The sequence below is a fragment of the Capricornis sumatraensis genome, chromosome 3 (assembly GCF_032405125.1).
Source record: "Capricornis sumatraensis isolate serow.1 chromosome 3, serow.2, whole genome shotgun sequence".
NCBI lineage: Eukaryota > Metazoa > Chordata > Mammalia > Artiodactyla > Bovidae > Capricornis > Capricornis sumatraensis.
In genome coordinates, this window is record NC_091071.1 from 180,254,286 (window position 1) to 180,281,537 (window position 27,252).

General features: G+C 63.0%; 1 protein-coding gene across 3 annotated transcripts; it reads left to right on the forward strand.

Annotated features, from left to right (window-relative positions):
- Positions 1-25: 25 nt before the first annotated feature.
- Positions 26-27,252, forward strand: EPHA2 (EPH receptor A2). 3 transcript variants are annotated; one of them, XM_068969284.1, is made up of 17 exons: positions 26-110; positions 4,381-4,448; positions 6,382-7,051; positions 15,311-15,466; positions 15,550-15,882; positions 16,638-16,753; positions 17,197-17,350; positions 17,795-17,894; positions 18,339-18,394; positions 18,536-18,661; positions 18,755-18,940; positions 19,070-19,131; positions 19,292-19,501; positions 19,658-19,807; positions 20,465-20,658; positions 21,206-21,361; positions 26,440-27,252. In XM_068969284.1, the coding sequence occupies exons 1-17, from the start codon at positions 26-28 to the stop codon at positions 26,543-26,545; spliced, it is 2,928 nt and encodes a 975-aa protein (XP_068825385.1). In that variant the 3' UTR covers positions 26,546-27,252. The 3 variants fall into 3 exon arrangements, with proteins under 3 accessions (XP_068825385.1, XP_068825386.1, XP_068825387.1); XM_068969285.1 differs by having other exon boundaries at positions 79-110; positions 15,311-15,412; positions 18,755-19,131; XM_068969286.1 differs by lacking the exons at positions 20,465-20,658; positions 21,206-21,361; positions 26,440-27,252 and adding an exon at positions 20,078-20,460 and having other exon boundaries at positions 79-110; positions 18,755-19,131.

Here is a 27,252-nt window from a genome sequence, read left to right on the forward strand (position 1 = left end):
CCGGGCGGAGAGCGAGGAGCGCGGCATGGGGCGTCGGGCGCCGCCCGCCTGCCTCGCGCTGCTGTGGGGCTGCGCGCTGGCCGCGGCCTTCGCGGCGCAGGGCAAGGAAGGTAAGTGCTCGCGGCCCGACCCCGGCCCATGCTCTGCCCCGAGCCCGGCGCGCCGGGACGCGCGCCACTTCGGAAACTCCAGTCCTAGTGTGCTGAGGTCCGGAGGGCTCGCGGGCTGCGAGCCGGGCGAGTCTGGGACCCCCGCCCCAGCCCACGCGGGGCTGTAGGCGCTCCTAGTACTAAGAGGCTGGGGCCCGGGCGCACGGGGCTCAGAGGCCGCAGAGAAGCGGACTCGGCGCCGGCCACGAGGCTTCAGGAACGCGTCCCGGCGGGGTCGCGGGGTCTCTTGGATCAGGAGTGTCCGGGGGTCTTTCCCGGGGCTCAACTTCGTGGTGACCTGAATTCGCTAACCCTCTTGCCCCGATTTTGCGGAGAAAGCGTTTCTGTGGAGGCCACTCACGTTGGGGAGGGCCTCTATGGCCGGCAGGGACACCCTTGCAGAAGCCCCAGCTCCCTGAAGTTTTCTCTGCACCCCGTGATGCCTCCAGTCGGGGAGGAGAGCTCGCGGAGAGTTTCGGGCCAGTTTGCCCACGCACAGCCCTCCTTCCCGCCCCGCACTCCGGGACTCGGGGGGCCGGTCCCCGGGCCGCGAGTGCGGACAGGAAGTCCCAAAGTCAAGCGTTCTGAGCGACGGGTGACTCAGAGCCAGGAAATGCAGCAGGTGGGGGCGCGGCCTGCCAAGGTGTGGAGCCGGCACCCCAGGGCCACCGCGGAGTCCGGGCACCCGGGGGTGGGGGCCTGACTCACCCGCCCCCGCCGCCGCGCTGGGTGAGGGGCCGCGAGGACTTCGCCCAGGGCGGGGCCGCGGGTGGGTGGGGGCGTTGCCGCCTTGGCTGGGGTCGCGGAGCGGACGGGGGCTCTTGCCCTTGGCCGAGGCGCTTCCTGTCCACCCGTCCACCCAGCCGAGGCCGGCTTCAGTTTCCGACTGAGAAGGTCTGCCCGCCCGCGGGGGCAGAGGAGGTTTCCGCAGGCTCCACCAGAGGGAAGTGCGGAGGAAACCCGGGCCCCGTGAGAAGTTTCCTTCAGCCTTGCCTTCCTTTTCCGCCTCCCGACCTGGGGTTGGAAGTTTTGCTGTTTCATGTCGGGAGTAAAAGAGGCCCGAGCCGGAACTCTTTGGGGGTGGGGGTGGGGGCGGCATCTGGCCCGCACCCCTGATCAGTCGGGGTTCCCGGTCCCAACTTACAGGCTGAGTGGGTGGGCTCTTCTGTGACCCTCAGTATCCCCCCACCCCACCTTTTTGTCCTCCTTCTGGGGGATTGTGGTTGGAGGGAAGGAGGGAGACAGCCGCTTTCGCGGCAGGCCTTTCCTGAAGGCCCGCGAGGTGGGGTAGGGGGCTCAGGCAGGACTGGTGCCCTGGGTGATGGCTGTGCTGTAGCCTTGCCCGGGGGCCGCTGTCGAGCCCCTCCTAGCCTAGATGACTAGTGCCCACCACACCCCGACGTGCGTGGCATGTGGGAGGAAAAGGACCAGGGAAGGTTTTTGCTCAGGCTCCCAGAGTCCCTGTGAGGGCCTCCCCAGGGAGCTGTGCCTGGGGGAGGGGGGAGGGGGGGAGGGGGACGAGTGGGATGTCCCAGCTGGGGCTCCACGGATGTGGAGCCTCTGCCTGGAGATGGGCTGGGGGTGCAGACACAAGCCCCTTCCACCTTCGCCCAGCTGCTGCCCTGTCCCTCCTCCTTTCCGTAAGTGCAGGACCCGGCTGCCTTAGGAGCCTTAGGCCCCATGGAGCCTGTTAAACTCTTAGCAGCCCCTGAATCCGAAATGGGGAACCTGAGGGCGCCCTGAGCCCTTTGTCTCCAGAGGGTTAGCTCTGAACATCTGGCTTCTTGGGCTCCAGAGCCCAGGGCCCCTGCACCCAGGTCCTGGGCTGGGTTTTCCTGAGACGTGAGAATGCCTGCAGGGCTTGCTGGCCTGAACTGGGAGGTGGGCTGGAGAGGGCTCCCGAGGCCTGGGAGCCCTTGGCGTCTTGGTTTTCTCAGAGCCCAGTGTGCCCTCTGTCCCCTGTCCCCTTTTCCCTTCGTTCCTCTCCCCGTCCTGTCCCCCAGCCCCACTCCCCTGCCTCCCCGCTTCGTTAGGAACCAGCCTGTCTCCTTCGGAGGGATGGGGAGACCAGGGAGGTGATGCCTTTGAGTAAAGAGCTCTCAAGCGTTGTGGACCCACAGGGTTGATATTTGCGACGGAATTTCAGACTGAGAAGAAGGTTTTCCTGTGGGTGGGGTGAGGGCTGGGGCCCCTGGATGAGCCCAGCTTAGCCCAGGCCTTGGTGAAGCCTTCAGGGCTCGAGGAGGGGCTCCCGGGCCCTGCCCCACCCCTGCCCCGTACCAGCTGGGTCCCTGGAAGCGGCTCAGGGAGAAGCCACCCGTCAGGGTGGGGCTGACAGGCCGGGCGCCTGTTCCTGGTGATCGGCTCGAGGGAATTTCCCCCAGGAGGGAGGGGGCTCCTTCCTGTGTGAAGGCTTCTTTTCTTCTCCAATGAGCCCTAAATTTCTAAAAGTAGGTCTTGGGCTGAAAGGGGAGCAAGCTCTGGCAGGGGTCGTGGGGGTCCCTCCGTGCCAGGTCAACCCTTCAGCACCTGGGAGCCATGAGCCCCTCCCTCAGGAGTGTAGACTGCAACCCCACCCCCACCCCGGCCCGCCCCGTCTAGGGAAGGGGGGCGTCCTCTCACCTTTGTCCTCCTACTTCCCCGGGCTGGAGCCAGGAACCCCCAGATTCCTTCCTGTGCAGCCAGAACATTCCATTTGCCAGTGGGCCTAGTGAATTTCCCAAGCCTGTGCCTCGGGCATGTCCGAGCAGATCCCTGCCCCTGCCCACCCCCCAGCCGCCCTCCCCTGTCCTCTCAGCCTCGGGCCGTGCCATCCCCAGCTGGGCTGTGGGCCTTTCCTGGAGGGCCTGGCCGGGGTCAGCAGCGGTCAGCTGGCAGCGCTCCGCTCCCAGTCCCGGGGGAGGGGGGTGGTCTGCCCTCAGCAAAGGGTTTCTCAGAGTCTGCCAGGCTCCCCTCCCCATCCTCTGCATCTGTCTGAATTAGCTCCATCTCCACCTGCCTGGGATTCCACCCTGAGAGGCATTCAGGTTCAGGCCTTGAAGAATGCTGCTTCTTGGGGCCATGCTCCTCAGGTTTCAGAGTCCAGAAGAAGTCAGCACTAGGCCCCTCCCCGCCCCCTCACCTCAGGGCTTTTCCTGAATCTGGGGACCTTACAGAGGGTCCCTGCTTGTTCTCCAGGCCCCGGATCCTCCGGGGAGGGTCGCTTTTATTGGTAGCTGCCTGGACGTTACTTGGAAATGGGGCAGGAGGCTGCACCAGGGGTCTTGACTGCAGTTGATGAGGCTGGCAAAGCTAGGGGTGGGCAGTGGGAGGTGCCTGAGAGCACGGCTGGATCTGGGGAAGCCCCTGGCAACATGTCCTTCCCGAGAATGCCGATGCCTCTCTGGGGACAATGAGGTCCTGGCAGCTGTTTGCTCTGGGCCTGGACGCTCCCTTTAAGGGTTTCCATCTCAGTCCCTGGACACCTCTGGCAGGTCAGTGGCCAGGGTGTCAGGGACTGCAGGCAGCGGGAACGGCTCTCCAGGGCCAGGCCTCGCTGGCTATGTGTGTCTGTGGGTCCCTCCTGGAGACCCCGTGGGTTCAGGACTTTGTCCTGCCTGCTCTGTGGCTTTTGTGGGGGGAAGATCCGTTTCCAGACACCCCCCAGCAATCCCACTCCCCTTCCTGGAGTCGTTGCCACCTGTTAACAGCTCTGTCCTCTTGGAGGGCCAGGAGACACGTATGTGCACGCGTGTGCTGCATCTGGGTGGCCTTTGTGGGGCTGAAGGTATTTTGTGCTATGTGTGTGGGGTGGGGAATGTGGCTGGAGCAGATAAGCGTGCCCCCAAGACCTGCGTGCGTGTGAACTGCTGCAGAAGGGCCTCTTCAGGAAGCAGGCAGAGAGGCGTGGTGTCACTCAGGGCTGGCCGCTGTCCCCTGCTGGGCTGAGCTCTGCCCTCTTTGCCCAGCTGGGGCTGCGAGCGGGCGGCCTGGCTGGAGGGAGAGGCCTAGTCCTCACCTGTCCTGCGCTGTGACTGTGACGAGGTCCCCTCCCTCCCTATGGGCCCTGCATCCCTGTTTCTGGAGAGATGGGTCTTCTTGGCTGTGCTGACCCTGAGGGGGGTCTCTCTCTGGGGGCTGGGGAAGCCTGTAAGGCCAGTGGGGATTCCTGAGGGGCTCCTGCCTTTTCCACATGGCCTGCCCCCTGAAGACCTCCAAGCTGACCCAGTTTCCCCTCTCTGATCTCTTACAGTTGTCCTGTTGGATTTCGCTGCGGCTAAAGGGGAGCTCGGCTGGCTCACACACCCCTATGGCAAAGGGGTAAGCTGTCTGCGGTGGATGGGGGCCTGGGGACAGGGAAGCTGAGACCTGGGGAGGATGGAGCCTGGCCCAGAGCTGATGGCTCAGCCAGGGTTTAAATCCAGGTTTCTCACCAATTAGGCAGGCTGGGGTGAGAGGGCAGGGAAGGGCCCCGAGAGGTAGGGAGAGCTGGGAGACAGCTGGAGGCCTAGCAGAGCAGGACCCCAAGATGCCCCAGAAGGCTGACGCCCAGAGGAACCTCCTCTGGCTCCCACCATTCCCCTCTTGGAGGGAAAGAGTTCGAGGCTCCCCCTGTCTCTGAGGTCCTGGCTCAGGAGACGAGGGATGAGCTAGAGACACAGAAGGGTGTTCCCAGGTCCCCGCAGCCCCGGAAGCCGGGTCGGGTTCCTTCCGGCCAGGCCCCTCTCCGCGCTTCTCCAGCTGTTGCTTCCCTTTCCTGCTTGAGGCTGAGTTTGCTTTGTCTCTTTCCCACCAAGTTCACCCCTCCCCTGCCCTCCCCTCCCCCTGCCCTCCCCCTCCCCCTCCCCCGCCCTCCCCTCCCCTGCCCTCCCCCTCCCCCTCCCCCGCCCTCCCCTCCCCCTGCCCTCCCCCTCCCCCTCCCCCGCCCTCCCCTCCCCCTGCCCGCCCCTCCCCCTGCCCTCCCCCTCCCCCTCCCCCACCCTCCCCTCCCCCTGCCCTCCCCCTGCCCTCCCCCTCCCCCTCTCCTGCCCTCCCCTCCCCTCCCCCTCCCCTGCCCTCCCCTCCCCCTGCCCTCCCCTCCCCCTCCCCTCTCTCCTCCCCTCCCCTCTCCCTTCCCTCCCTTCACCCTGCCTTGCTGTGTCCTGGACGGGTGGGCAAGACCCCAGGGCCCTCTCCCCAGCTTTGCGTGTGCTGCTGGGTGGCCTTGGGGAGGATACTGATGCTCTGGTCTTCGGTTTCCCCCATGTTGAATTTGTCCCGGAGCCTGAGCTGTCTCCGGGGGGCACTCAAGACCGTTTCTGTTGCTGGCCAGATCTGTGAGTGAGCTGGGCACCGGCCCCTGGTCACCTTAGCTCCGTAGGCCTGGAGTTTAATGTCAGCAGGTTCCAGGATCCTGGAATGTCATCCAGCCAAGTCATGACACAGAGTAGGAAACTGAGGCCCAAGGGCATCTGAGGCCAAGGTCGCACAGTGCAGCCCAAGCCTTTCTCCTTGGCCCCTTCCGCTTTTTTCATACCTATGTTCATTCATTCAACAAATACTTTCCTGAGTACCTACTGCATTTGAGGTAGGCCCTGGGGATGCAGAAATGCCCTAAGGAGCTCAGACTCTGCTGTGGCAGCAAGATGTAGTTGTCACCACGTGGGTGCTAAGACGGCGGAGGCCATGGGAGTCTGAAGGAAGCACTCGCCCCAGCCGTGGCCCAAGCTGGGGAGCCTTCCTGGAGGAGGCTGAGCAGTCATCTGAGCAGTGATGCGGAATCAGCTGCTGTTGCTGACCCGCCCCCTCCCCTGCCACTCGTGTGCATCTGCACAGGGTGTGATGGTGATGGCGATGGTGCCAGGTGCCTTGTGTGCCCGCCGCCCACGCCAGGCCATGCGCTCAGCATTCGGTAGCTGTTCTGCGTTCATCTTCGCAGCAAGTTTGTGGAGTGGCTCTGGCCCCCATGGCAGGATGGCGACTCTGAGGCTCAGACAGCTAAAGCCACCTGCCTGAGGTCACATGGAATCCCAGCCTCCGCCCTCTGCTCACTGTCTAATACAGGGGTTTAGCACCCCGGCACTGGCGTCAGGGGTGACACCAAGGGGTCAGATCCAGTTCAGCCACTGGTAACGCGTGAGGGAGACTTGGAGCCCCTTCCTGGACCCGAGAGTGAGGCTGGCAGGAACCGGAGAGCCTAGCGCCCGGCCCGCCTCCCGGCTGGTTCCTCTGGGCCCCCGCCCCCCTGCCCACACCCCCTTTCGGCCCCGCGCAGTGGGACCTCCTGCAGAACATCATGAACGACGCGCCCATCTACATGTACTCCGTGTGCAACGTGGTGGCCGGCGACCAGGACAACTGGCTCCGCACCAACTGGGTCTACCGCGGGGAGGCTGAGCGCATCTTCATCGAGCTCAAGTTCACCGTGCGGGACTGCAACAGCTTCCCCGGGGGTGCCAGCTCCTGCAAGGAGACCTTCAACCTCTATTATGCCGAGTCGGACGTGGACTACGGCACCAACTTCCAGAAGCGCCAGTTCACCAAGATCGACACCATCGCGCCCGACGAGATCACGGGCAGCAGCGACTTCGAGGCGCGCAACGTGAAGCTGAACGTGGAGGAGCGGTCCGTGGGGCCGCTGACACACAAGGGCTTCTACCTGGCCTTCCAGGACGTGGGCGCCTGCGTGGCGCTGCTCTCTGTGCGCGTCTACTACAAGCAGTGCCCCGAGCTGCTCAAGGGCCTGGCCCGCTTCCCCGAGACCATCGCCGGCTCCGACACGCCCGCCCTGGCCACGGTCGCGGGCACCTGCGTGGAGCACGCCGTGGTGCCCCCCGGGGGCGAGGAGCCGCGCATGCACTGTGCCATGGATGGCGAGTGGCTGGTGCCCATTGGCCAGTGCCTGTGCCAGGCGGGCTATGAGAAGGTGGAGGACGCCTGCCAGGGTGAGTGAGGGCGCTGCGGCGGAGGCCGTGCTCCCGGGCTCTGGTCTCCGCCCTTGCAGGCGGGGACCTTGGTGAGGCTGTCCTTGCTCTGGCACGCGGTGGTTCTGTTCGTGGAAATCTCAGAGGCTTCCTAGTTCATGAGAACGGACCCACTGAGGAAAGGACAGGGTGGAGAATGTGCGTGAAGACTCAGACAGGAATGGAAGTGAGAGTGTTAGTCGCTCAGTCACGTCTGACTCTTTGCAGCCCCGTGGACTGTAGCCCACCAGGCTCCTGGGTCCATGGGATTCTCCAGGCGAGGATGCTGGAGTGGGCTGCCCTTTCCTCCTCCAGGGATCTTCCCAGCCCAGGGATCGAACCCAGGTCTCTCGCATCGCAGGCGGACTCTTCACTGTTTGCGCCACTGGGGAAGCCCCCAGACAGGAATCCTGGCGTTCACGTCTAGCGGTGTGGCTTTCAGCCAGCTCTTCACCCTCTGCGCATCTGGGTTTCCTCGTCTGTACGATGGACGGGAACACAGTGCCCATCTCGTAGGGTTGTTATGACAGTCAGGTGACTTAATACTCGTGAAATGCTGAGGTCAGTGTCTGACACAGAAGTGTTTTTAAGTGTGACTGTTGTTTTTGGTTCATCCCAGAAGCTTACCTTGAGAGTCTGTTGTGAAATAGTGCGGTGGGCATGGTGCCTTCAGTCCCAGGAGCCGGTTCCTTCTCTGTTGACTCACTGTGTGACCCTGGGCAAGTCACTGAATCTCTCTGGGGCTCAGGCCCCTCTTTGGTTCTTGGAGGTGAGTGAAGTGGACCCAGGATTTGCATCCCCTGGCCGCACATGACAGTCTCCTGAGAAGCTGTTTGAAAAAGGCCTGCTTGGGAGGGGTGCTCAGGACTGCCTCCGCTGCCTCCCCCACCCCGGGCCATGGGCCCAGATCTGCCCACCGGGGCTTCTGCTGATGACGAGGGGGCCGGCATCATCAGACTCTCTGGGGACAGGGCCCGAGCTCTCATCGAGAGGCCATGGCTTGGCACAGCCAGGCCTGTGATAGCGGAGCGCGCTGAAGTGATGTGGATTCTTTCAGTGGTGACTTTTTCTGGAAATGGCTGTGGGGCAGGGCCTTTGTGGAATGTGGGCCAACCTTTGGCAGGCTCTGGAAGCTTCTTTGCTGAGATAAGCGGGGTGTTGAGAAATCGGGGGTTCGGGGCCTGCACTTACACACACCGACCGGTGACCTTTGGTGAGTGTCTCTTCACCTCTGGCCTCAGGCTTCCTGATCGAAAGATGAGAAGTTCAACTGTTCTAGCAGATTGTATTGTTACCTAGCAACCGTGTATCCTGCGAGGTTTCAGGTACTGGAGGACTCTGAAGCCCTTTCTCATGGGCTGCACTTGCCTCTTAGAGCCAGTCCTCGGAACCTTGCTTAACACGGTCTGCAGCCCTGAATGAGAAGTCTGCTGAGAGCCTCTCTGCCTGTGGTGCAGTCTCTGCCCTGGCCCTCCCACCGCCCTCTGGCCTCCCAGCTGCCCTCTGCTCCTCAGCTGGCCCTGCCTGTGGTGACCTCAGGTGCACGCCCCCGGGTTTCAGACAGTGACCGCCGGGGGTTGGGGGGGAGGCCGCCCTGGGTGAGCAGACTCCTCCCCATGACATCCTCACACAGGAATGCAGGCGGGGGGTGGGGGGCAGCTGAAAACTTTCCATAGGCTGGTGATTCAGGCCCGGCCGCGATAAGTGGACAGTTGAAGTGGGGGGTGTCTCTGCATGAAGGGGGGTCGGGCTTCCCTCCCTGGGAGCGGGGGAACCGGCCTCTCAGGCTTTGTTTGTGAAGAGTTGAGCTGCCCCAGGAGGGAGGCCTGGTTTCCAGGACCGGAATCTTTGACTTTGCTCCAGGGACCAGCCACCTGTTGCCCTGGTTTTTCCCCCTTGGAGTCCCTCTCCCTAAATTCCCTTCTGTGTGGCTTGGGGGGCCTCTGTGTGGTTGGGAACTCCCAGCCTGGCGACTCTGAGCCTGCAGACCTTCCCCAGCCCCCCAGGACCCTGATGGCGGGGGAGACCCAGTTACAGAGCTCGGTGCTGCCCCAGGCAGGCGCTCCGTCTATCTGCTCCTGCAGGTCTGTTCTGCCGCTCTGAGAGGCAGGGACTGCTGCCCGTCCCATCTCACAGACAGGGAACTGAGGCCCAGAAAGGTGAAGAAACCTGCCTGGCATCACACGGCTGAGACTAGTCGCCCCAGGACTGGATCTAGCCGAGGCAGCGGCATCCAGGCCGGAGGATGGCTCAGGAGGCGGGGCGGGAAGGGACCGGTTCCTCTGGAATCCCTGAGTCAGCGCCCGGCCCGGATGGACGCTCAGGGCAGCAGGGTGGCAGGTCCTGGCACAGGCGGTGAGGGGCCTGGGGGCGGGGGCTCTTCCTGAGCACGTTATGGAGGAAACAGGGAGCTGTCAGGCCTGTCCCCTGCCTGCCCTCTGCAGAGCCCTGTGCCGAGAGGGCCCCGCTGGGGCTTGACTGGTGACAAGCCAGGCCTGGAGTGGGGCTGGGCAGCCCCAGGTTACCAGCATCCGGCCCAGGTGATCGCCAGCTCCTCCCTAGGGTCCCCTCCCCAGGAAGCTCAGGAGAGAGTCACACGGGCAGTGGAAGGGAGCCGCCGCCCAGGTGCTGTGCGGACAGGTGGGCACACGGCCCGCTCTGCCAAGCTATGTCAGGAATGAGCCCGCTCCCCTCTGGCGCCCCTGCCCCCAGCCCTGCCTCGGGGACGCTGGAGCTGCTCGGGCTGACCGCCATGTCCCTCGGGGCGGCTCTGTCTCCCTGTTTGTCTCGGCTTCCTGTCCTGGCACAGCAGCTGGCAGCTCGGCCCGGGGACTGCGGGCCAGGTGAGCAGGTGGCCAGCAGCTTGGTCCAGAGGCTTGGTCCAGCAGCGGGGGCGGGGGCTTGGGGGTCAGGAGGTCCCTCCTTGGGGGCTTCTGCTCCCTTGAGGGGCCCAGCCCCTCCCCGCTTCGGTCTCTGCCCCCCAGTGCATGGACACCTCATCGCATGCCGAGCATTTCCCAAGCGAAGTTTCCTCCGTCTTCACAAACAACCCAGAGAGCCCGAGCAGTTTACTCCCATTTTACAGACGAGGAGACTGAGGCCCTGGGAGAGGAAGTGAGGGAGGGAGCTGGGGCCTGGCACGGGGAGGGCAGCGCACTGTCTTCAAATGCCCCTGGCATGTAGCTTTCTGCCCGCAAGCTGTGTGACCTTGGTGAATCCCTTCGGGGCTTCATTCTCCCCGCCTATAAAATGGATGGGCTGGAGCCTTAGCACCCAGAGCTACCTCCTGAGACTTTCTGCTGTGGTTCCTCCTGAGAACCCGGCTTGCTCTGGCAATCTGCAGACGGGGTTACCTCTGCATGGCTGGCACCTGAGTGGCCCAGACCTGGCCCAGGGTCCAGAGCTGAAGAGGAGGCACCCCACAGGGAGGCGGTGGCTCTGGGTGAGGGGCAGGGTGTCCCTAAGCACAGCAGGGGCTGATGCCCAGGCCGAGCGGGCGGTGGTCTGTGATCTCTGGGGAGCGCCCCTGGCATCACTTCCATGGTTTCTTCTGGCCTGAATGGGAGTTGGAGCTGAGGCAGCCCCCCCCCCGCCCCCGCCCAGCCCTCAGCTCACACCGAGCGAGCGCAAAACCTCCGTGGGGGGCCCTCCCTTCCTCCCGCACTGAGGTGAGCGGGTCCCCAGAACGGAAGGAAGGAAGCAGGGAAAGCAAACAGCAGATGAAAGGCTGGTGCCGGGGAGGCGGAGTCTGGCTTATCGCAGCCTGGTGGAAGAATGTGCCCACAGAATGTCCCCCGGGGTGTGTGGGAACGGCCGGGGTGTGTGGGAGCCGGGCGCTGGGGCTGGGGCTATCAGTGCCCCGCGTTTGCAGGGTTGCCGACTGCTGCCCGTCAGGTGCGGGCAAAGTCCAGGCTTTGTGCCTTTGGGCTGGAGTAGCCAGCTGGCCCGGGCTGGGGCAGGTGACTGACCACAGGTGGATCGCCACCGCCACCTCTTGACCCTGTGGCCTTGCCACCGCTGGCCGGGGGGCGGGGGGCTGGGCCTGGAGGAGGGGCTCTGCCGCTGGGTCTGCGTCATGCCAGAGGGCGTATGTCCCTGAGTCATCCCACGCTGCCACCTGAGGGGCGGGCATCGGGAACTGGAAAAACCAGGGTACACCCCTGGGCGCAGCCACCCTGCCCCCGTTCCCCTGATCAGAGAGGCCTGGGCCTGCCAGGCGACAGGGCCGGGGAAGTTCTCCACGGGTGTGCCAGAGCCGGGATCTGGAGCTGGGCAGGTAACATCTCGGGCACCATCCCCCAGGTCTCCTGGGCACTGAGATGTTCGTTTCTGTGGCCCTGGAGCCTGTTTGTGATGGGCACGCAGGCTCTGTCTTTACTCACATTCATTCACCCGTCCAGCTGGCAGATGTTAGCTGAGCGTCTGCTGTGTGCCAGGCCCTCTGTCGGGCCAGGGGACACAGAGAAAGCGGATTCCACTCCTGCGTCCCACCAGCTGCCTGTCTCACAGAAGACCCAAAATCGTTTCAGAAGGAGTCCGAAAGCCAGGGCTGTGAATTCCCCTGGAACAGAATCGGTGTTTGCTTTTCTTGCCGCGGGCAGCTAGCATTATGTCAGACACGTAGGAAGTGCTCCGTTTCTGTTTGGTAAACACAAGATTGAGTAAGAGATGCCCTGGTGGTCAGAAGGGGCCAGAGACTGGAGAGTCTGGAGGGCTGTGTAGAGGAGCTCAAGCTGGGTGTTGAAGGATGCATAGGAGTTTGCTGATGGGTGAGGGACAGTGGGTATTCTGTGAGTGAGTCATGTTTCGGAGTGTGTGGCCACCCAGTGTGTGGCCCTGTCCCCATCGTCTGCCCAGAATGTCAGGAAATGCAACCCTGCAAGGTCAGGAAGACGCGGGGGCCTGCCAGTGGCAGACGCGTGGGCTCCGGGGCCCCTGAGCTTGGGCACACTCTGCCGGGGCCCGGGGAGGGCCCCGGGGAGCTCTGCGGCTGGAGGAGGGGGCAGCACATTCCCGTCAGGCCAGCACATGCCCTGCTGGGGCTGCCTCTCCGCTATTCTCTGGCACATGCCCAGCGGAAATCTCTCCAAATTCCCTCTTTCCTGCCGGCAGCAGGCGGGCCACCCCCGACTCAGACACCAAAGAGCGGAGCCCGCCTCTCTCTGCTCCCGCTTCCTCCTCTGGCCCGGGGCTGGGGGCTGGGGAGCAGCCACTGGGGGCGAGGGGCCCTGTGGGGTTTACAGGTGCCGAAAGCCTTGTGGGGGTTGGGTCCCTCCCCAGCCTGCGTGCTTGAGCTGGGGGGTGTGATTATGTTCTCGGGGGCCCCTGAGCACCCCGCCTCTGCGGGGCCTGGACCACCTGCAGCCAGTCCTTACCCAGGGTGTAAGCCCCTCTGGCAGACAAGTCAGGGCATTCGGGGGAATTGAGATCCCAGGATAAACAGGGCCCAGCTTTCTGAAGTCTCAGTTTAACTTGTAGGTTTGGGGGAGGAGAGAGCTATTTTTGTAACAGAGAATTAATGAGAAAGAATGCAAGATACACAGGGGTTCCTTAGACGCAACTGGAGGCTTTAAAGGCCTTTGGGCCTTAACGTAGGAGGTCGTGCTGGTGGGCCCTTCCAGCCCCTCCTGAGTGGCCTGGGTGATGCCGCTGTTTTCTCCCCAAGGACACAGAAGTGCCCCGTGTTAGGAGGCGTCACCAACTCCCCTCCCCCAGCTGCTCTGAAATCAGTCTTGGGATTTTCTGGCTGTTGAAGCGGTCGGGCCTCCTCTCTTCTCTCTTTGGGGTTAAGAACTTTGATTTCTCTTTGCTCCAAACTGACATGTTTGTGGGGAAAGGAGGGGGCTTTGAGGTCTGGCATCCGGGGTTTTGGTTTTGGTTTCGTGACTTAGGAGCTTGTTGACCTTGACCAAGGTGTTTTACCTCTCTGAGCAGCAGTTTCCTCACCTCCAAAGTGGAGAGCATCATAACAGCGCCGAGCATGATAACAGACTTAGTGTGGCGGCTAAATGAATGTCACGTGCTTGCTCCAGAAACTGCACAGAGCAGCTGCCTAATCCGTGGTCGCTGTGTGTGACGGGCTCCAGGCTGCACTGTCCTGGGCAAGCCCCCGCCCCTGTGGTGTGTGCCTGAGCTCTCTCAGGGCCTGTGTTGACATTCTGCCATGGCAGGACGGGCAGGAGATGGGGGAGAAGCTTCCAGGATAGTCCCCTCGGGCCTCGGCAAGCAAAGTCATTAACGGGAGTCACCACTGAAGACTGTAGAAACTGGGTGTCCTTTAATTCCTTTCCCCTGACTCTCCACTCTGCTCACACAGGGAGCTAGGCAAGCAGGGAGGCTGTCCCCAGCTTCTGACTCTCCACTCTGCTCGCATAGGCAGCTAGGCAAGCAGGGAGGCTGTCCCCAGCTTCTGACTCTCCACTCTGCTCGCATAGGGAGCTAGGCAAGCAGGGAGGCTGTCCCCAGCTTCTGACTCTCCACTCTGCTCGCATAGGCAGCTAGGCAAGCAGGGAGGCTGTCCCCAGCTTCTGACTCTCCACTCTGCTCGCATAGGCAGCTAGGCAAGCAGGGAGGCTGTCCGCAGCTTCTGACTCTCCACTCTGCTCGCACAGGGAGCTAGGCAAGCAGGGAGGCTGTCCGCAGCTCCTTTCAGCAGCACAGATCTGACCGCACCATTATTCTCGACAGCAAACCTTCAGTGGCTCTCACTGCCCCTAGGATAGAGCCCCAGTCCCTTGATCTGACGTTAAGGGCCTTTCTCAGCTTGCCCCTTGAGGCGGCCCAGACGCACCCCCTGCTACTCTCCAGGACTGTGCCCACAAAGCCGCGCATACTTCCTGTCAGTCCTGCTCTTTCTCACCGCTAGCTCCACCTCCCACCGTTTCTGCCCTGCTGAACTCCTACTCAGCTCCTAAGCCCCGGCTGAAATATCCCATATTTGACTCCACAAGCCTCTGGCCAAGGTTGTTTCTACCCCGTAGGCCTTTGCCCACCCCTTTCTAGTGGACATCGTCCTGTGTGTCTCTTCCCTGAGGTCAGGGGCTTTGTCTCAGGGCTTCCCTGCTGGTTCAGATGGTAAAGAATATGCCTGTGATACAGGAAGCCTGCGTTATCCTGGGTAATCCCTGGGTCTGGAAGGTCCCCTGGGGAAGGGAATGGCTACCCACTGCAGTATTCGTACCTGGAGAATCCCATGGACAGAGGAGACTGGTGGGCCACAGTCCATGGGGTCGCAGAGAGTCGGACGCGACTGAGCGGCTATCACTTCCATACTTTCGCGTGCACAGGGCTGGACATAGAGCCGAGGATCAGCAGTTGATGGGCGTGACCCTGGAGCTAGAGGAGTCTCGCTCCGTGTCTTCCCACCGAACAAGCTGAGGGTGGGGGCAGTAATCACAGGCTTGGGGAAGAGGGCCCTGGGGGCCCCCTCCGCATTCTGGCTGCTCCAGCAGCTGCCCAGCCCCGGGAGAGCCCTGCTCAGGGTCTGCGTAGTTTCCGGCCTGTGGGGCCAGGAAGGGGCCTGGGGCCGGGGCAGGACAGGGTGACGGGAGGAAGAAGCCTCTGGAATGAGGTTTCTGAGGCCCTCCCTGGCCTGGCCGGGACCGTACCTGCCACCAGGGAAGGAAGAGCTGCTTCCTGGCGGCCCTTGTGAGCAGAGGAAGTGACTCGGTCCCTGAAAGCAGATCCAGAGAGAATGCTGGGGGTCTGGCCTTTCCTGCTTCTTGGGGCCAGCCCCAGGACAGGAAGGCGTCCAGCCTCGGGGTGGCGGGAGCCCCCACAGAGCTGGCACCCTGATGCCCCTGGCTGACCTGCTGGGAGGCCAGGCTGGGGGTGTTGATCAGTCAACAAACCCACATGGGGAAGAAGGCAGTCACTGCCCAGGCAGCTCGCAGTCCAGGGGGGACCTGCCAGGCTGCACAGACTCAAGGAGGCAAAGCAGACAGGCAGCTTCCTGGGGAGCTGGAAGCTGAGATGTGGGCCTTGAACGCCCAGCACAGGGGTGGGGCGTTTCTTGCAAGAGCTTGTTGGGGTGGGTTTGCAAAGGTTTCGAGCAGGCTGGCCAGGCGCTTCCTGGGCCCCCTGCCTGAGCTAGGTGCTTACCACACACTTTGTCATCACTCTCGCCAGTGACCGGACTGGCCCACAGAGGCTCAGTGGCTTGCCTGGGGACCCAGGGAGAGGGAGAGGAAGAGTGGCTGGGGCTGGGAGCAGGCTGAGCTGACTCTGTCCCCGTGCCCCCAGCCTGCTCGCCGGGGTTCTTCAAGCCCGAGGCATCCGAGAGCCCGTGTCTGGAGTGCCCCGCACACACCCTGCCATCCTCCGAGGGTGCCACCACCTGCGAGTGTGAGGACGGCTACTTCCGGGCCCCGCAGGACCCGCTGTCCCTGCCCTGCACGCGTGAGTCTCCCGGGGGCCGGGGCGGGCTGGCTCAGGCGGGCGGCTGATGCTGACCTGTCCATGCCCCACCCCGCCCCGTGCAGGCCCCCCGTCTGCCCCGCACTACCTCACGGCTGTGGGCATGGGCGCCAAGGTGGAGCTGCGCTGGACGCCCCCCCAGGACAGCGGGGGCCGCGAGGACCTCACCTACAGCGTCTCCTGCGAGCAGTGCTGGCCCGAGTCAGGCGAGTGCGGGCCCTGCGAGGCCAGCGTGCGCTACTCGGAGCCGCCGCTGGGGCTGACCCGCACCAGCGTGACCGTCAGCGACCTGGAGCCCCACATGAACTACACCTTCAGCGTGGAGGCCCGCAACGGCGTCTCGGGCCTGGTGAGCACCCGCAGCTTCCGCACCGCCAGCGTCAGCATCAACCAGACCGGTGAGGGCCCCGGGGTGGGGCCGTGCCCGTGTGACCCGCCCAGGTGGGGGCACTTCCCTAGGAGGGTCACCCGGAACTCCACCAGGCTCGGAGGGAGGCGGCACAGAGGGGTCAAAGGCACGGTCCCTGGAACCTCTTCTGAGCTCTGTGACTGTGGGCAAATTACTTAATCTCTCTGAGCCTCAGTTTCCTCACTTGTCAAGTGTCAGTCGCTGAGTCGTGTCTAACTCCGTGACCCCAGGGACTGTCACCCGCCAGGCTCCTCTGTCCATGGGATTCTCCAGGCAGGAATACTGGAGCGGGTTGCCATTCCCTTCTCCAGGGGACCTTCCCAGCCCAGGGATCAAACCCCTGTCTCCTGCACTGCAGGCAGATGCTTTACCCTCTGAGCCACCGGGGAAGCACCTGTAAAATGGGGGTTATTTAAGGGCTGTTGAGAGAATTTAAGAAACACTTATATGTAGCCTGGTCCGTGGAGAGGTCACTGCTTCCCTCTTAGTATTTAGCACTCATACGTAGCCTGGTCCGTGGAGAGGTTATCGCTTCCCTCTTAGCATTCAGCACTCGTAGACACTCGTGGGGCCCCTCATGTGCCAGCCTGTGTTGGGGCCCCAGCCTGGGGCTTTGTGTTCTGGGCTGGAAGTTGAGAACCCCAGGTCAGGCTGTGGATGGGACTGTGTCTGGGTGCTCCCTCAGGACCCCCCTGCCCCTGGGTGGCTTCTCACACCCCTTCCCGCCGCCACTGTCCCGCCCAGAGCCCCCCAAGGTGAAGCTGGAGAGCCGCAGCACCACCTCGCTGAGCGTCTCCTGGATTATCCCTCCGCTGCAGCAGAGCCGCGTGTGGAAGTATGAGGTCACCTACCGCAAGAAGGTAACGCGCACAGGGCCGAGGCTGGGCGCAGGGATGCTCCCTGCACCACGCAGCCGTCTGGAGAAGCTCTGCTCTGCAGATGCGGAAATGGGGGTCTGGGGTCTACCTGGGAGTTGCGTCTCCGAGGCCAGCCAGCAGGGGTTTGTGGGAGAGAAGATGCAGTGTTCTGGAATCCCTGGAAGAGGTGGGAGTGCAGGAGAGCCCAGTCCTGGAGATCAGGCAGACCTGGGTTTGAGTCCTGGGTCCTGCACTTGCTGGTTGTAACCTGCAGCGAGTCACTTCGCTTCACTGAGCCTCACTCAGCTGCATCCTCTGTAAGAAGGGCACCGACCCCGCTAACACAGCGACTAACCCTGCTAAGCTGGAGTAGCTTTCCGGCAGGCTGAGCTGACAGCCCTCCCCCGTCCTCACAGTCTGTCCCTCCACCCGCTGAACACCCGCAGGGCGACTCCAACAGCTACAACGTGCGGCGCACGGAAGGCTTCTCGGTGACGCTGGACGGCCTGGCCCCAGACACTGCCTACCTGGTGCAGGTGCAGGCGCTGACGCAGGAGGGCCAGGGTGCGGGCAGCAAGGTGCACGAGTTCCAGACGCTGCGTGAGTGGGGGCCGGGGTGCGGGCCGGGCCAGCGGCCCGACACTGCTGGGACATCTGGCCAGAGGGAGCAGATCGAAGGACTTGGAAGTGCCCCCTTCCTGGTCAGCCGGGGCCTCAGACGGCCCTGCATGGGTCAGCCCCAAGCCTGGGAAGGGGGCAGGATGGAGGGCAGGGGCAACCAGGGCTGTGCTGTGAGAAGAGAAGGATGTAGGCTCTGGCCTTGACAGGCCCGGTTCAGATCCTGCAGTGTGGAGAGAGTCCCCCACACCTGCTCTGTTCCCTGGGGAGGGCCTCTCGTTTGCCGTCTGTGAAATGGGGATAAGTATCCTCACGGACCCTCGGGAGTAGGGGCCCCCAGCAAGTGTCTAAGGCTCTAAGTGCCAGGGGGTCACCATGGTTTGGAGCGTGGGGCTCCTTTGTCACGCTCTGGTCTCCCCCCGACAGCCACGGGAGGGTCTGGCAACACGGCAGTGGTCGGCGGTGTGGCTGCTGGTGCGGCCTTGCTCCTGGTGCTGGCAGGAACCGGCTTCTTCATCCACCGCAGGTGCGCGGGAACTCCTGGCCGGGCCCCCCAAGGGCTGAGGCGGGGCACGGGGATGCAGACCTGGGGTTCCTGAGGGACAGTGAGGCGGCAGGGACCTAGTCCCTGTCTCCCGGGGTGTGTGTGTGAAGGTGCAGGGCTTGTGAAGGGCTCCGCACAGGGGCTGGGGGGCCCCGGGGGCCCCGGGCAGAGAGGCCATCAGGATGGCAGGTCGAGACTTCCTTGGGACACAAGGGCAGGAAGCTCCGGGCGCTCTAATGCAGGAAGCCTGCATTACAGCCACTTAAAGGCCATTACAGGGTGTAGGTGCCAAGGAGGGAGCCGGCTTGCTCATTTCCTCTGCCTGAGGATACCAGGCCCCCGCTCAGGGCCAGGGTAGGGTCAGGAGGCTCTGACACAGGGGTCACTGAGCTCCCTATGTGTCTGGTCTCCCACGGGACCTCACAGGAGGAAGAGCCTGCGGACACGCCAGTCCTCGGAGGACGTTTACTTCTCCAAGTCGGGTGAGCTGTGGCCCTTGCCGCCCGCCTGCCGTCCTGTCTGTGATGGAGCTGGGCCTCCCCAGGGGCCTCCTCCTCCTGCTGCTCTAGGGGCCCCTCCCCTCCCTAAGCTGTCTGTGACCCTGCCTCTCCTTCACCTCCCAGAACAACTGAAACCCCTGAAGACCTATGTGGACCCCCACACCTACGAGGACCCCAACCAGGCTGTGCTCAAGTTCACCACGGAGATCCATCCATCCTGCGTCACGCGGCAGAAGGTGATCGGAGCCGGTGAGGCTGTGCGCCGCGGAGGGGCCTGGGGTAGGTTGGGAGCACCCGATACCCTGGCTGACGGGGCGCTTCTCCCACCTCACCTGCCTGCAGGAGAGTTTGGGGAGGTGTACAAGGGCACCCTGAAGGCGTCAGGGAAGAAGGAGGTACCTGTGGCCATCAAGACGCTGAAAGCTGGCTACACGGAGAAGCAGCGAGTGGACTTTCTCAGCGAGGCCAGCATCATGGGCCAGTTCAGCCACCACAACATCATCCGCCTGGAGGGCGTGGTCTCCAAGTGTGAGTCCCGGCTCCGGGCTGGGGGTGGGGGACCCCCGTACGGGACGGGAGGGGTGCCCTCTGGGGCCCCCAGTAGGGCCTCTGCTGCGAGCTGCGCCCCTGCCCTGACACCTGTGTGCACCTCCGCAGACAAACCCCTGATGATCATCACCGAATACATGGAGAACGGGGCCCTGGACAAGTTCCTGCGGGTGAGGATGTGGGCCCGGGTGGGCTGGGACCCTGGCTGGCGGCTGGGGGCCCCTGGTGGGCGTGGCCCGTCTGGGGTACGCGGTGGGCGTGGCCTCGCTGCCCCCACCCCCGTCCTGGTGGGCGTGGTCGGCTGGCGGCTGAGGCCCAGTGCCCCCGCAGGAGAAGGATGGCGAGTTCAGCGTGCTGCAGCTGGTGGGCATGCTGCGAGGCGTTGCGGCTGGCATGAAGTACCTGGCCAACATGAGCTACGTCCACCGCGACCTGGCCGCCCGCAACATCCTCGTCAACAGCAACCTGGTCTGCAAGGTGTCTGACTTCGGCCTGTCCCGTGTGCTAGAGGACGACCCCGAGGCCACCTACACCACCAGCGTGAGTGCCGGGCGGCTCTCGCTGGGACAGGGAGCCTCGGGCTGGCGCTGCCTTTTCCCTCTCACACCTGGGGCCTGGGTCTCCGGGGAGCGTGGCCCTGACTGGGATTGTCCCGGAGTGCCGAGGGGACAGTCGTGACTGGCCTGGTCCCTGCAGGGTGGCAAGATCCCAATCCGCTGGACGGCTCCGGAGGCCATTTCCTACCGGAAGTTCACCTCGGCCAGCGATGTGTGGAGCTACGGCATCGTCATGTGGGAGGTGATGACGTATGGGGAGCGGCCCTACTGGGAGCTGTCCAACCATGAGGTAGGCCCTCTTGCCCTGCCCAGCCCGGTCTGGACCTGGGCTTAACCCTTTACTCATTCCCGAACCCCAGGGGTTGGGCAGGGAGGAGTTTGGGGGGCCCTTCATTGGTTCAGTGAATGTCTGTTGAGGGCCTACTGTGTGTCAGGCTGAGTGCTAGGCTCAGACCCAGTCCCTGCTGACACTCAGCGAAAGACCAAAGAAAGAAGCAGCGGGGTGGGGAAAGCGTGTGTGCCTGCACGTGTGTATATGTGTGTGTGTCTGTGTGTACAGGTACCTGGCACCTCATGCAACCAGGAGGCCTGGAAGGCTTCCCAAAGGAGGTGGCCTCTCAGCTGAGACTGAGGCATAGTAAAGCAGCAGCCAGGCGAAGACACAGAGGGGAAGAGTGTGCAGGCTGAAGGGGGCATTGTGTAGGCACCCAGAAACTGCCAGGAGCCTGGCTACAGGGCCCATGGCATGGCTGTTGGCCCGGTGCCCTGGGAGGAGGCAGGGCCAGGGGCCCTTCCTCTGGAGACAGCCTCTTAGCACTGAAGGTGGTGTGTCGGGCTCAAGAAAGGAGGCCCATGCCCTCTGTTTGGGGCTCCCCTTCCTTCTGCCAACCACTGTGTGGGAGTCTGGGGGTTGTGAAGGCGCCCTGCCCACCCTGCCCGCCCCCAGGTGATGAAGGCTATCAGCGATGGCTTCCGGCTGCCCGCGCCCATGGACTGCCCCTCCGCCATCTACCAGCTGATGGCACAGTGCTGGCAGCAGGAGCGCTCCCGCCGCCCCAAGTTCGCCGACATCGTCAGCATCCTAGACAAGCTCATTCGCGCCCCCGACTCCCTCAAGACCCTGGCTGACTTTGACCCCCGGTGAGTTCTGTGCTTTCGGTCCCGGGCGGCCCCCCAGGCGTCCTCCTGAGCCACTTCAGTGTGGCGGGCAGCGAAGGGTGGGGGGGCGAGGGCTCAGAAGTGACACGTGGGCGTTACTTAGCCCGGACCAGGGTGGCTCAGGCGATGCTAACGGAAGCAATCAGCATGTGTGGTAAACGGGCCGGCCTGGCGCTTGGCATGTTCTAACTCATTTAGACAGCTGAGGAGATGGTCCTGTAATTATCCCCCTTTTGTAGATGAGGAAACAGACACGGGCAATCAAGTGTCTTACATGCTGGCAAGTGATCAGGCTGGGACCGTGGCTCTGAAAACCCGGCTCTCTTACATTTGGTTCTTCTGTGGAAACTGCTGGTGCTGCTGCCAGTGGAAGCAGGAGGCGGCAGGAGCCGGGGCCGCGGGGTGCTCCCGACCTGCCAGGGCGCTGTCTCCTGGAGCGCTTCCTGACCTGGTGTCCCCGTCGCCCCGATGAGGAAGCCGCGGCGGGGCGGCGGGGGGCTCACCCGCGGCCCGGTGTCTGCCGTTGCAGGGTGTCCATCCGGCTGCCCAGCACCAGCGGCTCCGAGGGCACGCCGTTCCGCTCGGTGCCCGAGTGGCTGGAGTCCCTCAGAATGCAGCAGTACACGGAGCTCTTCCTGGCGGCCGGCTACACCTCCATCGAGGAGGTGGTGCAGCTGAGCAGCGAGTGAGTGCGCTCGCCGGCCCCACCCGCCCCGCCACTGCCCCCCGGCCCCGGGTGCGCGTCCGCCCACGCGTCTCTCTACTGCTCCGACCTGCCCGCCCCGCCACGGCCCGGCTGCCTCTGGGCCTCCCACCCCCCCACGCGTCTCTCTACCCGCCCTGCTTGCCCCCTCCTCTCTTTCTCTCTCCTTCTCTCTCCGGGAGAGTGGCTTTGCAGGAAGGGCAGAACCAGGCCAGCAGCCAGCAGTCCTGGGCACTTAGCCGCGGCTCCGGTGAGAAAACAATAGTAATTGTAGTCGTAACTGGCATCTGTTGAAGGCTGACCACGTGCCAGCTCTGCTCGAGCACACTTGGTTTTGGTTTTACTGAACGCTTTATTGCTATAACTTAGATATTACGGAGGGCACATATCCTCACTGTGCAGATCGAAGTTGGGTTTTTTGGCTGCGCCGTGTGGGATCTTAGTTGCCCGACGGGGGATTGAGCCTGTTCCCTCTGTGTTGGAAGCATGAAGTCTTAACCACTGGACCATCAGGGGAGGCCCACGTGCTTGAGCACTTTGACTCAGCCTTGCTGATAACTCGGCAGGGGGCCCCTGTCAATAGCCCCACTAGGCAGGTGAGAAACAGTACTGCCCAGGGTTCCACGGCCGTTAGGGGTACACCAGCCCGGGGCAGTCAGGCTCAAGAAGTCAGAAACCGTGGAGGTCGTTAGTGGAGGAGTGGAGGCTCAGAGAGCTTACTGCAGGTCACCCAGTTTGTAGCTGAGAAAAGAAAGGCTTTGTTTCACAGCCATCACCTGGTTGAATTCCCTGTTTGACTCGTGAATAGAGGCTATTATTACTGCTTCTCCCCGACTTAACAAGTAGGGAAACTGAGGCTGAGAGGTGATGCAGGTGGCCCGAGGTCACACAGCCAATGAGGCGCACCGTTCTCCTCCGGGACGCCGCGCAGACTGAGCAGAGACCTTGCACTTTCTTGGCTGACGTGAGGAGAGGGCACTGCCCACCCACCCCTGGCACTGCCCCCCGTATGGTTGCCTTGCAGCCCTTCGGTCCAGCGTGGGAAGTGGTGCCAGCCCCTTCGGCCCCGCCCCGGCTTCTGCCCTGCGGGAGCTCTCGTCTCCTCCCAGCTGCAGCATCAGGGACCCTTCCCGACATGGCTTTGGCACAGACACCTCTTCCCATCCCGGGAGGGAGAGGACACTGTCCTCTTGGCCTTTTGTGCTTCTAAAGATAGTGGTAGTTCCCAGCTGTGTCAGGTCCAAGGTTGTGGAGGAAATGAGCCTTGGGGTGAGAGGTTTTGGGAATCGCATGGGAAGGGCTGACCCAGGCCCTCTGCAGTTCTGGGTCACAGTTCTGGGGCTAGGGCCTCTGTCTGAACATTCTCCAAGGCCTCTAAAAACTGCTCAGCTGGACTTCTGACCTGCTGGTCAAAGCCTGTCAGAGCAAGCCCTGGCCTGTCCCAGGGGACAGCCCGGATGAGAGTCAGGCAGAGACAGCTGACTGGAGGGAGGCATGGAAAAGTAGAGAAAAGAGACAGATGTCTTTCTTTTTTCACATAGAAGCTCAGTTGATGCACAGTGCTGGGCCATCTGTGCTGCGCAGCACAGCGGCTCAGTAATGTCCGTGCACACATTCTTCTCTGCTCTTCCCCTTGCGGCTTTGAGTACAGTGGGTGCTAGATGCGTCCCCTGTGCTATATGTTAGGACCTTGTGAGACGGGCATCTTAGGGTGCCAGCCACTTGCAGGGTCCAGACCGTGGGCTCTGCAGTCACACCTCGGTTCGAGTCCCACACTGGCCACCTCCTAGCAGGTGGTTTTTGTCAGGTCAGGTTCCATCTTTGACCCTTGGTTTCCATTTCCCTGTTTGGGCGCGATGCACGTGACCCCCCTGGTACACAGTAGGGGCTTAATCCATGTCACGCTCCCCTTTTCCTCCATTCTGTTGCTTCCCACCCCAGCCCGTGGGCAAATACCAGGGTTCCTCGGCCACTTCCTGTAACCTGGGAGCCTGGAGCGGCTGCTTGGCCCTCCCTGGTGGCCCTGAGGAGGGTAGAGCCTCTCTGCCGGGTGAGCAGAGCTGAGGTCAGGGAAACATGCTTCCAGGAGACTCAGCTCCTGGAAGCTTCCTGAAATAGCCCCAGGGGCTCCTCGGCCAGTTCATTCCCATGAGGGGGAGCAGGGCTGTCTTGGACCGATGGGGGTGAGTGTGTGTTGAGATCCGAGCAGGCCTGGATAAAGGCAGGAAGTCCTTGCACGCCTCCCCGCCTCCCCGCAACCTCACTGGTGCTCCAGCCCGGGGCCTGTGTGACTCACGCCGCTGCCTCCGTCTTTATCTCCAATTAGACGAGGGAAAGGGGGACCTCAGAGTACTTTTTAACCCCGGGGGCTGTGTCTACACTGCTGTGGGTCCCGGTGGGAGGCTCTGTGCTGCTCTCGGAAGTCAGCCCTCCTGGGATGGCGTGTGGACTTCGGCTCCACTGTCTCACCCCTGCCCTGAGTCTACATGCGTCACTGTCCCAAGGGGCAGGCTGCTCAGTCCCCTGGGGTCCCACTGCGTGCACAGTCAGTCGTGTCCAACTCTTCACGACCCCAGGGACTGTAGCCCACCAGGCTCCTCCGTCCATGGGATTCTCCAGGTAAGAACACTGGAGCCGGTTGTCATTTCCTTCTCCAGGGGATCTTCCCAACCCAGGGATTGAATCCGGGCCTCCTGCTTGGCAGGCAGACTCTACCACCTAGCCCCCTGGGAAGCCCCTGTGGCTGTCCCACAGTGGCTGTCTTTTCTCAGCTTGAGCATTCACTGTGTTATTTTGGAGCCACTTGAGATTCTAGCTAGGCTAGTGAGTGGTTCTGAATGATTTTCGAGGAGCTAATGGAAGTCATAAGTATTGCACCCCAGAAAAATACCCAGTCCAGCAAAGGGCCTCTGCAGTGTCCGGGGCTGTGGCCCACCGCATCCTGGGGGCCGGGGGGCACTGGCTGACGGGTCTCTGGTCTCCACGTGCCCTCAGCACAGCTTGACGCTGATGGGACGTTTGCTGGGAGGATGAAAGGCCAGGCTGCTTTCCCTCTGCCCTGCTGTCCCCTGGCTCCTGTAGCCAGTGCGAAGCGGGCGCTTGCTGGCGAGGTTGTAGCCTCTGAACTCCCTCGGCAGGGAGGGGGCTGGCATTGCCAGGGCTCAGGAAAATGGTGGGCTTGGTCGTGTGCATCCCCAGCCTGTGCTGGCAGTTGATCCAGGGGTGCCTGCCCAAGGATCCCCCGAGGCAGCGTCTGAGGCTGGGGCAGGAACAAAGCCGGATGGTCTGCCACAGGCCACAGGCGCCGGCCGCTTCATGGGGGCAGCGATGCTGCTTTTCTAGCGCCTCTGCCGTGCCGGTCAGCAGTGGCGCTGCTGCAGTGGGTGAGGGAGTTCTCCCAGGTGTCTGACTTCGGGCCTTCCTGCTGCGGTCCCGGGGCTGCCTCTCACACCTCCGCCCTTCCGAGCTCAGCACTTCTCCAGGGGCTCCCAGAGCCTGTGGGAAAGTCGTGTCTCTGGAGTTGCTTGCACCATATAATTAGCTCCCTTTACAGCCAGGAGAGGGCCCATAAAAACCTGGGTGTTTTCATGGGTTGGGGCTGATGGGTGAGGATGGCAAAGGGGGAAACTCCCAGCATGAGCAGTAAAGGTCTGCTCCAGGGTCCCTGGGAGTGTAAGTGGTTTACGAGGGGATGGAGGGTCATGCAGGGAGGCGGGGGAGGCCCCTGGGCCCCTGGGCACGTCTTTCTACCATGCTGATGCCACCTTCCCCTCTGCTGCCAGTTTCCAGGATCTCCCACCCTCCAGTTAGGCACAGTTGCCTCCTTTTACAGGTGAGGAAATCGGGGTTCCTAAAGGGAAAGCCCCTGCCTCAGGGGAAGCTGGTCACCAGAAGCCCCTCCTGTTAGAGACCCACAGAATGTTAACCTCTGATGGCCCCTCAGGGGGCTTCCCAGGTGGCGCTAGTGGTAAAGAACCCGCCTGCCAATGCGGGTGCTGCAAGAGAGGCAGCTTTGACCCCTGGGTCAGGAGGAGCCCCTGGAGTGGGGCGTGGCAGCCCCCTCCAGCATTCTTGCCTGGAGAATCCCAGGGACAGAGGAGTCTGGAGGGCTGTAGCCCACGAGGTCGCAAAGAGCCGGACACGACTGAAACGACTTAGCACCTAGCACCCACGCCCCCTCAGTAAGGATTTCCTGAGTCCTTCTTCCGTTATGAGAATTTGGAGGGAGTGGGGGTGAAACAAGGCGGTGGCTGTGAAGAGACCTGGGGCAGAGAGCCTTCAGAGTCCCCCCGAGGGTCCCTGGCATCCGCTGATGGCATCCGTGCTGCCTGGGGAGGAGCCTTAGCTGGGCCTTTAGGACAGAGCCAGCTAGGGGGAACGGCCTTCCTTCACAGCTGGCTTATTCGGCTGCTCCACCTCTCAGCTGTGTCCCTCTGGGCAAGTCAGTTCACCTTGCTGAGCCTCAGTTTTCTAATCTGCAAAATGGGGTCAAAACCAGCATCTACTATACAGATTTTGTGCCGATTTGATAAAAAAAAAAAAAAAAAGCCTCTCTCACTCAGAGCTCTGTCCTTTCTGAACTTGTTGGTGTCAGCGGGCTTGCTGGCCCTGGGCCCGCCTTCTGAAGCTGAAGCCCCGCCCCAGGTGCCACGCCCCTCTCCCCGCGCCGCCCCCCTCGCCACCCCCTCCCACAACCCCTCTCCCCCACCCCCCTCCCCACGCGACCCCCTCCCCGTGCCCCTCCCCACGCGCCCCCTCTCCGCACCGCACCCCTCTCCCCACCCCCTTCACACGCGCCCCCCTCCCCTCGCCGCCCTCCTCTCCCCACGCCCCCCTTCCCCACCCCCTCCCCACGCGCCCCCCCACAAGCCCCTGTCTCCCCACGCCCCCCTTCCCCACCCCCTCCCCACGCGCCCCCCCAACAAGCCCCGTCTCCCCACTCCCCCCTCCCCACGCGCCCCGTCTCCTGACGTACCCCCCCCACCACCCCCCCCACCCCTCCGGCGCGGCCCTCCCCAGAGCAGCCCCTCACTGTCTCCCGCTCTGTCTCGCCGGCACAGCGACATCAAGAGGATTGGGGTGCGGCTGCCTGGCCACCAGAAGCGCATTGCCTACAGCCTGCTGGGCCTGAAGGACCAGGTGAACACGGTGGGGGTCCCCATCTGAGCCCTGACGCCCTCGAGAACCATCTGCTGAGAATACTTGAAGAAGAAACGGACTGGCTTCCTTCCGCACTGGGCCACCAGGGACCGTATTTATTTCCAGTTTTTCTTTGTTGACACCATCCTGAGGCCTCTGCTGCGGGGAGGTCTTCGACGATACCTTGGCCTGAGCTGAGGAGATGCTCAGGGATCCTGGGCCGGACCGCCTCTTCGCTGACAAAGGACCGACCAGGCCTCCGCTCACGCGGCAGCTTCGTCGCGTTCCCAGCATCCCCTCCAAGGCCGCGGGCCCACAGGTGGGCCATCACCACAGTGACCATCGCCTCGCTGACCATCTCCACGGTGACCGTCACCTTGCTGACCATCACCTCGCTGACCCCCGCCTTCCAGAGGAGGAGCAGGGACCTCTTGCCGAGATGAGGAGGAGCCACACTCAGCGGGCAAGACCCAGCGCGGTTCTCAGCCCCCAGCCCCGTCCTTAGCCCCCACGGGCCAAACTCTTGCTCCCCCAGGGCCCCCGCAGGATGCTTGGTTGTGTGGAGATTTTTTAAAATATATATATATTTTGTACCTTGTGGAGAGGATGTGTGTACAGCGGGGGGCCTGGCTGGGGCTCGGGGCAGACAGCGCCTGCATCAGACATTCCCAGACCCGCTCAGACACCATTTACTACTCTGTCAGTGTTAATGATTTTGTTCTGTTGGGGTTTTT

Excerpts from the sequence above, each read along its gene's own strand:
- EPHA2 (XM_068969284.1), top strand. The coding sequence starts at position 26 with ATGGGGCGTCGGGCGCCGCCCGCCTGCCTCGCGCTGCTGTGGGGCTGC. Across the intron at positions 19,132-19,291 it reads CCCTGGACAAGTTCCTGCGG|GAGAAGGATGGCGAGTTCAG; the intron begins GTGAGGATGTGG and ends GTGCCCCCGCAG. Across the intron at positions 21,362-26,439 it reads GTGGTGCAGCTGAGCAGCGA|CGACATCAAGAGGATTGGGG; the intron begins GTGAGTGCGCTC and ends TCGCCGGCACAG.